At 39.0% G+C, this 13,908-nt stretch overlaps 1 protein-coding gene across 1 annotated transcript in view; it reads right to left on the bottom strand.

Moving 5' to 3' along the window:
- The window catches only part of DEPTOR (DEP domain containing MTOR interacting protein), a 188,489-nt gene that overhangs the window by 128,090 nt on the left and 46,491 nt on the right, over positions 1 to 13,908 (bottom strand). Inside the window, exon 2 of the mRNA XM_007526226.3 lies at positions 1,709 to 1,887. Within this exon, the coding sequence (XP_007526288.1) occupies positions 1,709 to 1,887 (179 nt within the window). The remainder of the gene's footprint in view (positions 1 to 1,708; positions 1,888 to 13,908) is intronic.

The following is a 13,908-nucleotide window of genomic DNA, read 5'->3' on the forward strand; positions in this document are numbered from 1 at the left end:
TTAAAACAGGAGTGCTAAGAAGAAGCCAGGGATCTAGGTCACTACAGTGGAACAGGATGAGGTTTGGCAGGGGGATGAAATGTACAGATAGCTCTCCTGGGAAAGTGTGGAAATGTACCATCCTGACAACAGCAATCTTTTACATTATTATTCCCTCAATAAAGTGATAGTGAAGTTGGGAGGAAAATCTATTTGGTGGAGGGAGAGGATAAGTTTTGCAGGAGGTAATATGCTGACCTCAATTATAGGGAGATTAGAAACTGTATACCTCTGATAACAAGCATCTTTATATCAACATCTCCCCCCAATAAAGTGGTATGCTACATTTTAAAAATCATGTGATTGATTATGAAAAGATGAAACTATACTTGATCCACAAAGAACTTCTGTAACTTAGTTTTTGAAAAGAGAAGTTTATCTGAAGATGTAGCATGGAAAGAGAGGGGGGTAGAGGAGGGAGAGAGGCAGAGAGACAGAGAGAGGGAGAGAGAGCATATGAGTGAAACACTGAAGAATAAGTAAAAAAAAAAAAAAGTTCAAAAATTAAGAGTGAGGGCACTGTAGCCCAAGAAAGTAATAACAGTGAAAAGTTTCTGTCAAGGTTAGAAGTTTCAAAGAGAAATCTAAATGCCTAGCCAGAGAATAAAATGTTATGATGATGAGACCAGGCACTGGAGCACCTGGCTAAGCACACACATTACAATGTGCAAGGACCCAGGTTCAAGCCTCTGGTCCCCACCTGCATGGGGGAAGCTTCACAAATGGTGGAACAGGTCTGCGAATGTCTCTCTCTGTCTCATTCCCTCTCCATTTCCCCCGACCCTCTAAAGTTCTCTCTGACTCTATCAAATAAATAAATTAATTAAATATTAAAAAGAGAAAACTATGACTTAAATATACATGGAATAGATACATAAATAAAAATGGACAGATAAGACACACACTATCAGCTGGGATGCATCTCAGAAATGGTGTTTGAATCAAAGTACAAAAGAATAAACATGCACTTCCATAACAGCTTGAAACATGTAAAACAGGAGCAAAGCAGCCCCAGGTGGTGATGTATCACAAGACTTGTAAGTAAGCTGGCTCAGGTTCAAACTCCAGAACTGAATATGGCAGGGTTCTGATGTTCTCTCTCTCTCTCCCCCTCTCTCTCTCTCTCTCTCTCTCTCTCTCTCTCTCTCTGTCATAAATAAATGAATTTTAAAACAAAAGAAAAAAAAAACAGGGACTTGAGAGAGAGTTCATCAATTGAGCATAAAACTTACAAGGATAGGTCACCACCCCTCCCAGCCCAGATGCTATACCTGGCACTGTATATACCAGAACTGAACAGTCCTGTGTGTTCTCTCTCTCTCTGTCTGTCTCTGTCTCACTCAACATTAAATAAATTGTTTTTATTTTTTTAATAACATGATATAATAATATGGTACATATAAAAATGTTGGGAGAAATCCATGGAAATAAGGAGGAAAGAGAATATAAATACAAATTATACAATATATAAAGTAAAATGTGCTATTCTCCTTTTTTTTTTTTTAGTTCTAGAAGATAGAATCCAGGCCTTTGTACATGAAAAGCATGTGCTCTACCATTCAGCAACATCCGAGGTCAAAATGTTATTTCTTAGTTGGGTAGATTCATATCTGAAAATAGATGATGTAGTTCTTCTATGTTTCCTCTTGACTGTCAACACCTCACTCACCATGATGGATAATGCCCCGGTCTGCTAATTTCTGCATGAGCTTAATTGCTGTCTCTCTGTCAGAAGCCTCTTTGTGCTCTATCAGCCAGTCAATCAGTTCTTTTGCGACAAAACAGTTCGGGTAGGTTTTGAGATGATGTCTCCTATCTTTAATAACCTTTTCTTCATGCAGCCTGAGCCTGAAAAGAAAATTTGACAATCACGTTGATGAACTTTGATAATAACACAAATTATTCAACAATCCCAGGGAATAATAACAAAATGGAAGGTCTAGATGCATAAGGGTGCCCTCAAATACCCTTATGTTCATGAACAACTTCCATATGATCAGAACCCAAAGGCCCAAGAAAGTGATTTTTACCTCAGAGTTAGAGATAACATAAGAAAACAGGTGGGGGTAAGATAAAGATGAGTATGGGATGATCCCACTCATCAACAGAAGTTGAGAAAGAAGATCTGAAAGGGAAACTAAAAGCAGGACCTGACTAAATTGTAAGTAGGGCACCAAAGTAAAAACCCTGTGGTGAGGCGTAGACATGCAGCTTCCTGGGACAGTGGGGGGGGGGGGGGGTGGGAGTGGGTGGGAGGGATGGATAACTGTCTTTTGGTGGTGGGAAAGGTGTTTATGTACACTCCTAGTAAAGTGTAGTCATATAAATCACTAGTTAATTAATATGAGAGGGGGAAAATTAATTGTATGTCTTGAAGTTTTTAAAACACAGACTGAGTCTTTTTAATATATAGGATTTGTATTTGATATGCAGACTCTCTCAAAAGCCTAGACCAAGTAGATCAGAAGCAACCAATAGCACAGCTATATACAAGATACTGGGTACTGCACAGCAAACCCTAACAGAAGGACTTTTCAAAGTTAACCCAATTACCAAATAATGCGATGATAACATTAACTTTCCATTGTCTTTTTGAACCCTAAGACAGCAGGAATCTCACATCTCCACTATAGAGCCTCTACTTACCCCAGTCCTTGAACCTTTGGATAGGGCCCACTTTCCTGTATGCCTCTCCCAATCCATATCAAATAATATTGCATCTGCCGATCACAACCTAACCAACGCAACGATTGCCACCTCAACATGCTTCAGCTCAGACTGTGTCCAGAGACTTCACGTGTGGAATGACAACCCTTCAGCTTCATTACTCGGGTGAGACCTTTCCTTACATAGTATTCTCTAATTATATCCCAGGTGGTTCACTTTCTAACAAAGACCCAAAACCTAGATATACACCAGTTTCTGTGAGAGAGAGCATATGTTCACACGTATCTATAAACTAGTGCAAAATATATACCTGAAAGCAGAAGTACACTAGAGTTTGCAGCGAGTACCCCCCCAACACTTCCTCTCCACTATTCCAACCTTTGGGTCCATGATTGCTCAACAATTTGTTTGGCTTTGTATGTTAACTCTCTTTTCAGTCACCAGGTTCCAGATGCCATCAGGATGCCGGCCAGGCTTCCCTAGACTGAAGACCCCACCAATGTGCCCTGGAGCTCAGCTTCCCCAGAGACACACCCTACTAGGGAAAGAGAGAGGCAGACTGGGAGTATGGACCGACCAGTCAATGCCCATGTTCAGCGGGGAAGCAATTACAGAAGCCAGACCTTCTACCTTCTGCAACCCACAATGACCCTGGGTCCATGCTCCCAGAGGGATAGAGAATGGGAAAGCTATCAGGGGAAGGGATGGGATATGAGATTGGGTGGTGGGATTTGTTTGGAGTTGTACCCCTCCTACCCTATGGATTTGTTAATTTATCCTTTCTTAAATAAAAAATAAATTTAAAAAAAAGAGAGAGAGAAAACAGGTGGAGGAAAAACAAGCCCAGACATCCTATAGATCTTCTGCTACTTAGGAAAGTGAAAAAAGCTCCTAGCCCCTACATTCACTCACTCTCTTCTCTTTTTCTCTCTACCTGTGAGCCTATGGCTTCTATCAACCAAGCAATACAATTCTAGAAACTTCCTGAAGCACAATGCTTATTCTTCATTACATATTTCTCAGTGCCTACCAAATGTGCATATGCTCTTTCATATAACAAATATATAATTGGTGTCTACTATCTGCCTACTAGGAAGTTAATTCCAAGCAACAGAGACATATACTGAAAAAATAAATAAAGATTCTTGCCTGTGAGGGTCTTATGGCTAATCCTTTTGTGAAACATTAAATTACAGGTAAGCACTTTACAGAGAATGACTCACTCAATGTTCATGACAACCTCATCAGAAGTTACTTATATATTTTTTAAATTTTTTTATCTCCATTTTTCAGTGGCAGAGAGAACAGAGATCTTGGAAAGTTTAGATGACGCTAAAGACCACATAGTTTAAGCCCCTGTAAACTTAAGAAATTTTTACACTTGTGAGTTACTATTAGTATTTCATTTTTTATTTGTGATAGTGAATTACAAAACTGTAAGATCACCAAGTATAGCTCCATATTACACCCACCACCAAAATCTTAGTAATAATTATTGAGTATCTAACAAAAAAATAGGAAAGACCATACAATTAAAAAATGATAAAATAGGATTTTAACTTTGGTTATTTATTTATTTATTTGGTCACCAGGGTTATTGTTGGAACTCAGTGCCTGCAGGATGAATGTACCACTCCTGGGAGCCATTTTTTCCTATGTGTGTATGTATTTTTATTTGATAAGACATATATATATATATATTTAGAGAGGAAGGGGAGACAAGGAGTGAGGTAAGAGAGACAGACTGATATTCCTTCTGGCAGGTGGGGAGCAGGGGTTTGAACTTGCATCCTTGCCTATTGTAATATGTGCAGTTAACTGGATACTCAGTTAACCGTACACACTGCCTGGCCCCATTTGATGTTCTTAATTCTAAGTCCTGTTTCTCAGTTGCCACATCATAATGATTTTAGCTAATGAAGGATAAATGAAAAAGCCAAGTGTGATGGGCAGACATCATTAGAGAAACAAAACTTATTTACAGGCTTGATGGGTGAGCATGGAGAAAAACTGTTAACATGAAGACCTCCCCTGCTTTTCCAGAATTCAATGACTTTTAAAAAATGTATCTTGAGCTGCATGGTGATGCATTGAATTGAGTGCACGTTACAATGCACAAGGACCAGGTAACCACACATATTACTATACATGAGGACCCGGGTTAAAACCCCTGCTCTCCATCTGCCAGGGGAAATAGCAGTCTATCTCTCTTACTTCTTCCCCATTCTCCTTTCTCCTGTGCCCTTAAAGAGAAAATTAAGTATTCATTCTTGTTTTTGTTTTTGTTTTGTTTTGTTGTTTTTGTTTTTAGCAGAATGAACTGAATGAAATTTAATGAGTTTTGTTATCTCAAGGGTTGCCATTACAAGCTGGAAACATTCTGGGCTGTAATTCTGATACTTGGATTATTTTCTAGGTCTAAATTACTATTCTGGGCTGCACCATGTTCCACTAAAATTCATTCACTAAGACCCAAAACCCTCATGCTTCAGAATGTAAATGTATTTGGAATTAGGGTCTTCAGTTTGCATTTTATACATGCTGACATACCTAACTGCTATGACCTGAATGCTTACATATTCCCTCCCCTACCAAATTCATGTACTGAAATAACCCTCAGAGGTCAGTTATGAGGTCATGAAAGCAAGACTCTGGAGTCACTGAAAGACTTGACTTTCATCCTGATACTAACAGCACTTCCAGACAGCAAACTTGTACGCAACAGAATCCTCATCACTAAAATGGGCATAATGGTACCAACCCTGATTAACTGTCATAAAGTGCATTAATAAGACTAAATTTGAGGCCTCTTTATGTCCTGGGTATAGTTTTAACTCTCTTCCTGGTATGAATCCTCCTGAAAATTCCCCAAGAGGTACTATTAAAACCAGAAATGATACCAATGCAGAAATGTTAACTATTAACAACAGCATCAACAAAACTAATAATAATAAGTGAACCTTAATAAAAAACACAGTCACGTAAGTGTGTAGAAGTCATCACATGAATCCTTCTAATTAATTCAGTGACAATGGCACTGAGTAATTTGTTTAACATGCTCAAAGTGGCAGAATGTGAAACATTAATTCTTAGACATGATGTCTGTCAGGAATCCAGGAATAATGAAGACCAATTTATTCAGAAATCAAAATGTAGAACAAGCTACCATATAATTTAGTGGAGGAGGAATGTGTTATGAGCCAAAAGAGGAGTTAGAGCTTCTGTAAACTCAACTTAAAAAGAAATTATTGGGCAATGTTTATCTTTAAATACTAAAGAACAGAACCTCTCAGTGACTGTCCTTTCATGAACCCTAAACTTGATGCTCATTACTGAGCATGTTAGGTCCCTCTATTCCTGACCTACCTAGAGGAGGCTGGGAACCCTGGATACTACCCTTTTACCCATGATAGCCTAGGAAATTCCATGTTTAGAAAACTAAGCACAATTGTGATACAGAGGCAAGAACTTTGACTCTGGGATTATTATTAGCCTGTGATGATAATAATAGTAATTGTCAACACTATTATTATTATTATTACTATGATTCTGTGTATGTGAAAGACAGACGAGATTGCTCTACAATCATGATGTTCCACTCATTTTTGTCTTTATGATCATGCAGTAGTGTAGTGCTGGGGTTCAAACACAGGACCTCATGAAGCCAAGCTATCTCCCTGGCCCCTACAACTAACACTTCCAGACCTGTTATCAGAGGATAACAACTATATGATCCTCTTTTTTGTTTGTTTTGTTTGTTTGTCTGTTTTAGTTAGAAAAACAGAATTCTGAAAATGGCATATTCCAGGAGAACTATTCCCATAAAGAAAGAATATTTACCCTTCAGAAACATACCAAGTCTTACACCTGGTCCAGTGAGTATTTAATAAATATTTGGCAAACAAATGAATGTATAAAGGACTGACAGAGATTTCCAGGAGGTGTGGTCATGGAGTAATAGCAGATACTCAGACTCCCCCACCTCAAAACAACAAGTATCCACAACTATTGAAGTTTGCAAAGCTTATAAAATTACACATCAAACATCCACATAGTAGCCTCAGCCACTATGTTGCAGGTGCTACTATGACCTCCTGATCTCCATAAGCAGATGACCTCACCAAGGTACCCAGAATACCACCTCTCCAGAGCCCCACCCCACTAGGAAAAAACAGAGACAGTCTGGGGATATGGATCAACCTGCCAACACCCATGTCTAGAACAGAAGCAGGTACAGACGCCAGAAATCCTACCTTCTGCACGCCCCAAAAATTTTTTCCATATTCCCAGAAGGGTAAAATGATAGAGTAAGATGACCAGAAGGTTCTGAACCCCAATTCCACCAAGACCTAAAACATTTGTCATGAGGAATCTTTGTTTTATTACCATTGATGAAAAGGAAGTGAATTTGGAAAACACCAGAGGAAGTCAGGCACTGTTCCACTTATCTGAGAGAGAAGAGGAAAAGAAAGCACACTCAGAAGTAGTAATAGGTCCAGGTGTGACTTAGAAAGGAAGTGAAAGCAGGACTGAATCAGTGAATAAAAATGAGAATACACAGATTAGATAGATATAGATATAAGATATAGATATATTTAGATATATACTCAACCCATATCTGTGATCTGGGGAAAATTACTGTGTTTTCCACTGGAGTGGGATGGGAACACAGAACTCTGGTATTGGGAATGGTGTGGAATTACACCCCTATTACTTTATAATTTTATAAATCACTAATAGAAAGTAAAATAAAATAAAGGCACTGACAGAAATTACGCCACTTAAAAAAAAAAAAGTAAAGGCACTTCCCACTAACAGAGCAAGAATTCTTAACCCCACAACTTATAAATCATTTATTATCAGAAATTGTTTATTTTTTAATATTTTGCTTATTTATTTGTTTTGTAAAGACAGAGAAATGGAAAGGAAAGGAGAAAACAGTGAGGAAGAAAGACACTTACAATACTGCTTCACTGTTGATGAAGCTGTCCCCACCGCCCCTACTTCCCTTCCCACAGATAGACAGCAGTGCCTTCAGCCTGGGTCCTTGAGTATGATAATGTGTACACTCAACCTGGTATACCAGGCCCCTTTATGAATCTTTAAAAAAAAAAAAAAACTATTGGGAATAGGGCAGTAGTGCAGCGGGTTAAGTGCAGGTGGTGCAAAGTGCAAGGACCGGCATAAGGATCCTGGTTCAAGCCCTGGCTCCCCACCTGCAGGATGGTTGCTTCACAAGCGGTGAAGCAGATCTTCAGGTGTCTGTCTCTCTCCCCCTCTCTGTCTTCCCCTCCACTCTCCATTTCTCTCTGTCCTCTCCAACAAGGATGACATCAATAACAACAATAATAAATACAACAATAAAGCAACAAAAGGGAATAAATAAATATTTTTTAAAAATCTATTGAGCTAGGGATACAGCACAATCGTTAAGCAAAAAAGACTCTCCTGCCTGAGCCTCTGAGGTCCCAGGTTCAATCCCAAGCACCACCAGCAGCCAGAGCTGCTGCACAGGGTTCTGGTCTTTCACTTACTGAAAAAAAAAAAAAGAAAAAAGAAAAGAAAAGAAAAGAAAAGAAAAGAAAAGAAAAGAAAAGAAAAGCAACTATCTATGTTACCACATCTAGGGTAATCAGTCTTTTTGCACAGGCATGTGTGTGAGCACGTGTGTTTTATAAAAAAGTATTTTCAAAAGGGAAGGACTGTCCCCCAGTACCACTAGAGGAAGTGTAGTGTTAGTCTTGACCCAACCATAGTGACTCTGGACTGCTGTTCTCCAGAAATATGCAATGATAAGATTCTATTTGTTTTTTGCCACTAGCGCTTTATTGGTTTGTTACAGCAGCCACAGAAAACTGATACATATATGAGATACAAAATTAAGTATTTCCTTTACAAACTTTACTCTAGTTTCACAATATTTTTGTCTTTTTTTTTTCCTTTTTGTCCCAATCTCAGTACTGATATATTGAGGGGATGTTGATTGATAAGCTGGTTGTGACCAGGGTACATCTCCATATTTCCCTTAGGTGGTGTTCACAATATTTAATGCACTACCAGTATGGAAATCTCCTAGGAGGGGATACTAAGCAACTTGTCAATGACTTATTGAAAAGCAGAAATATTGTGAAGCCAAACCATTTTTGGAATAGCATTCTCTAGGAAGACTTCACAAAATGCTGGGTTAGAGACTAAAAGACACATTTTCTAAACACACAAAAAAAACTGTGTGGGCAATATTTTTAGTCCACCTGCATGTTAGCTATCAGGCTCAGGCAAAAATTACTAAAGTCATGAGCTCCATGGAACATGCCTAAAATAGACTTCCTAACTTCTTCCCACATGAAGATCCCTAATTTCATCTGCTCTATTCCTACCTTTGGGTTACTGGGTTACTGCTTATTAAACAATTTGTACTGCTTTATATCTTACTGCCTTTCAGCCACCAAGATGCAAACACTACCATGACGCCACCCTGATTCCCCTGGGTAGACTACCTCACCAATGTGTGCTGGAACCTCACCTCCCCAAAGCCCTATCCCACTGGGGAAAGACAGAAACAAGCTGGGGGTATGGATCCACCTGCCAACATCTATGCCCAGCAGAGAAGCAATTACAGAAGCCAGACTTCTGCTCTCCATAAAGATCTTTGGACCATTCTCCCAGAGGGGTAAAGAATAAGGAAGCTTCCAATGGAGGGAATGGGACATGAAACTCTGATGGTGGGAACTGCATGAAATTGTATCCTCATTATCTTACAATCTTGTTAATCATTATTAAATCACTAATAAAAAATTATCTAGGTACATCAGTCATATTTTATGCCAAGCCAATATCTCCTCAGATTTAAAACTGTTTCTTATGCCTTGCTCATCTTAGGCAGGGTTCAAAACTCTGCTTGTTTGATTTGCAAGAGGTAGTAGCATTTGCAGTAAAAGTTTTGACTTAGGGTGGCCCCCCTACATACCTACAGGCAGTTCAGTGAAACATGGTACACAAGAATCTGCAAACATCAGAAAAAGCAATTTGTCAATCCAAGCAGAATAGTTTCCTCCAAGATTTAAATTGGAGCTGAAAGTTCTAATAGTTGCACCAAGGAACACTTTCTTCAGTGGAAATAAACCCAGAGGTCAATCTGTAAAACAGACCAACGTGGAGAATGCTCTAGCCCAGAGTATATCCTAGTTTCCCCATTTGGTTCTTCCATTTATACTCTCTGCTTTCTCCTGATTATCTGAGTGAATTCTAGGAACAAATATTAAAATCCCCTGGACTATAAGGCACTGAGAAAACAACTGACATAGAATAAAAGACGGTGGGGAAGTCAGCACAAAGAAGTTGAGAATCCAACAGCAAGATGCCCTGACAATACAAATGAGAGATGGCAAGGCACCAGACTCTAGAGCATTTTGCTTCTTTGGGGCTGAACTATGTGTACTCTAATAATAGCCAGAACAGCACCCAACCCATCTAGGTAGCTAAATCACAGTTCCCCAGATCCACATCTGCCATAGTTCCAGAGAGTGCCTCTGGCACATTCCAAGGATTTGTTTCTCTCTGGGAACATTCCAGTGCTCCAAGGTGTGCTCTCTACATAGACCTTCAGCCCTTACCCAGTCTTCCCTACCTTTCCTTCACCTCTTATGAGCAATTTCCCCAACCCTCTGGGTTCTTCTCAGGCTTGAGTAAGTAATTAAAACAGCACTCCACAGGTGAATAAAGGAAAAATCAATCTAACTATGTACACAAGGGAGCACACAGTTCCCACCTTCTGAAGAGATGGGGGAGCCTCAGGCACCAGGAAGAGAAAAAGAAGACCTTTCTCAAGACAAGGAGGGGTGGTCTCTGCTCTGAGAGTAACAGGGAGATTTTCAGGTAGGGAGAACTTGTTTACAGATCAACTTATTTGGGTGGAATCTTCCCAGACTACAGTGCCCTGGGTCAAGGAGGGGGAGATTTCTTTAAGAGAAAGACAAAAGGGGAGTCGGGCTGTAGTGCAGTGGGCTAAGCGCAGGTGGCGCAAAGCACAAGGACCGGCATAAGGATCCCGGTTCGAACCCCGGCTCCCTACCTGCAGGGGAGTCGCTTCACAGGTGGTGAAGCAGGTCTGCAGGTGTCTATCTTTCTCTCCTCCTCTCTGTCTTCCCCTCCTCTCTCCATTTCTCTCTGTCCTATCCAACAATGACAACAACAATAATAACTACAACAATAAAACAACAAGGGCAACAAAAGGGAATAAATAAAAAAAAAAGCGAAAGACAAAAGAGCTCAGGCTTGCAGACAACCTATTACTCACTGGGAGATGTGAGGTCAACATTCTCCTGTGTCAACAATTATATTATAAATCATTAACCACCCTCCCCCAAAAAGAGTGAGAAAAAGATAAGACAAAAATAATAAAAATAAAATAAAATAAAAGGGCTCAGGCAAGGACAAGCACTTTCCCTCAAACTTCAGGGCCTTTGGAGCTTATTTCTAAATAATTTACAAGGTCAGAGAGATAAATTTGAGGTAGAGAGCTGGACACACAAACAGGAGGTCCAAAGTTCAGTTCCAGGTGCCACATATGCCAGAGGGACTCTGCTACTCTCCTATTAAGTAGGTAAATATTTAGACACAATCTAAATGCTACAGTGGGGTGCAGTCACAAGAATCTTATGTCAATCCAATTCAGGCACCTCTCCCCAAACACAAGCATGCCATCCTGCTTTCTAGACATGATGGATTCTTTCTTTCCTTCTTTTTATTTTTTATTTTTTTGCTTGTCAACAGGGGTATAATTCCATCATTCCCACCACCAAAGTTCTGAATCCCCAATCACTCTATTTTAAGCTACAGCAGTTTTCCTGAGGTTGCAGATATGGGTTAACTATTACTTCTACAACATTCTATGTTTGTATATAATTGTCTACCCTTTTTTAAAAGGTCCTGTCCTCTCTTTCCCTCCAAGCCACACATAACCCTATTACTACATCCAAATACTCCTCTTTATTCTCCTCTCTCTCTGGTTCCTGATGGAGCTAGAGTTCAGAGGAGCCCTTTGGTCATCTTCCACCTATCATTTCTCCTCCACTGGGAGTATGAATCAAAATTCCTTTTGAGGTGCAAAAAGTAGTAGGAGTTCTGGCTTCTGTAATTGCTTCTCTGCTATACATGGGTGTTGTCAGGCGGATCCATACCCCCAGCCTGTTTCTATATTTCCTTAGTGGGGTAGGGCTCTGGAGAGGCAAGGTCATGATGGATTCTTTCATCCTCTGGGAAAATCATCATCTTCCATGCCTCTCCTTTAAAATGCTCTCTCAATCTGTCTTAAATACTTTCTAAAAATTCTACTTCCTCTTCAGTTTGAAAGGCACTTCCTCTGTGAACAGTTTTATAGACTTTCTAAGTCATAAAACAATCTCCTCTCTTCCACTCACCCACAGCCATTTAGTACCACTAGAAAAGCACTCTCCCCACAATGCTACAATTATATAAGGGGAGATACTACGATACTAAGATCTACTTGCTTATTTATATTTGAAGTTCTAGTACAGAGTAGGGAAAAGATCCTCAGTAACGTGACAAATCAATTAGTGTAAGATACATACTCAGAATTCAAGAGGAAGAGTGCATAATAATCATCTGACTCATATGTTCCAAATCAAAGCACACTGAGTCACTAGGGAGAATAGCCTTCTTTATTTCTACAGCATTTTCATTCCCACTGGTTAAAGAAATTAATTTTTTGTTAAAGCCACCTCCTATCATTCATTTCAGACAGCTGGTTCACAGGCTTTAGATTCAAGGTGACTCTGTAATGTTCTATTCCTGTCCAGTTAATCAGCTGCTGAAATTGCATCAGACAATTTCCTCTTTTGGTCTTAGGAAAACAAACACCCCTGAGTGTGGAGTGTTAATAATCTCTGCAAAATTATCATCCATCTGATAAGAAATATAAAAAATGCTTTTCAAAAAAATCACTTAGAGAGAATTGAAGCAGGTTGTGGAGCCCATGAAACAAAGAGGAGACAGAAACTGCATATACTCATTTAAAAACAGTGTCATAAATCTCACCCAAAGTAAACAGTTTAATTTAAAAACATTGCAAGTCAAACAGTGGGACTGGTATTGTGAGCTTTCTGATCTGAGCAACAGCACTGACACAGATGTGCTACAAAGCAAATCTATTGTTGTTTCCAGATGTTTGACAACATTATCTGTCTGAGGGTTGTAAAATGTAGAGGGAATCACTCTTAATCAACTACCTTTAAAAGCTTTAGTCTAGAAGACTAAGAAAAAAGACAGTAATAAACTAAATCAAACACACTGCATTCCCTTTAACACTTGGATTAATTGTATAATTAAAAAATATCAGTTACTAAAATATTGCACACTTATAGTAGATTAAAATTAAAATATGTATAATATGATGCTGGGTAGTTGCTGATGAACTGGTCATTGTTAGCTAGGCAGTAACATGGGATTTTGCTACATTACTGTATCAATTTTGGAATGTGTTTGAAATTTTCCTTGACAACCCCTGACTTTTGAAAGAAACCAAATATAAAAGGTGTCTATATGACCTTGCAAAAGACTTCATTATGTTCATATGTGTGGCTTATATGTGCAAGAGGATCAGAATACAGTTTTGCTTCCAGAATATGCTAGGAAACAAGTGCTCTGAATTTGACTTGAAATAAAATGGACAATGATACGAAGAAAAGAATATAGAACTGACTGCTGGAAACAAAGTACATGTGATTCTGGAGTCAGAAGCAACTGATTTCAGAAAAGACATACGCATACACACTACACAGAAACTGTAGTAACCACTGTCTACAGGGGTGATATGAAATGTTCTACCAGGAGAGGTATAAGCAATGGTTCTGGAAATCAGGAGCAGAGAAACTTAAGTTCAAAAATCTTCCAGGGCTCACATCAATCAGTACAAAGTAAGATCATGTGTGCTGTATGTTACAATAATTTTATTTATGCTTATATATTATGCATCATTTTTGAAATCATGGGCACATTGAATTAGCAAAAACAGTAACAGTATTACCGTCAATCTGAACAGAACCATACACTTAAAGAGCTTAACCTCACAATATCCTTGTGAATTAAGAAAACAATGTCATCATACTCATTTGGCAGATAAGAACTGAAGAAAAATTAGGAAAAAAATATTGGTTTCTGCAACTCATGTTTTAAAGGAACAGA

The sequence above is a fragment of the Erinaceus europaeus genome, chromosome 1 (genome assembly GCF_950295315.1).
Source record: "Erinaceus europaeus chromosome 1, mEriEur2.1, whole genome shotgun sequence".
Taxonomy (NCBI): Eukaryota; Metazoa; Chordata; class Mammalia; order Eulipotyphla; family Erinaceidae; genus Erinaceus; species Erinaceus europaeus.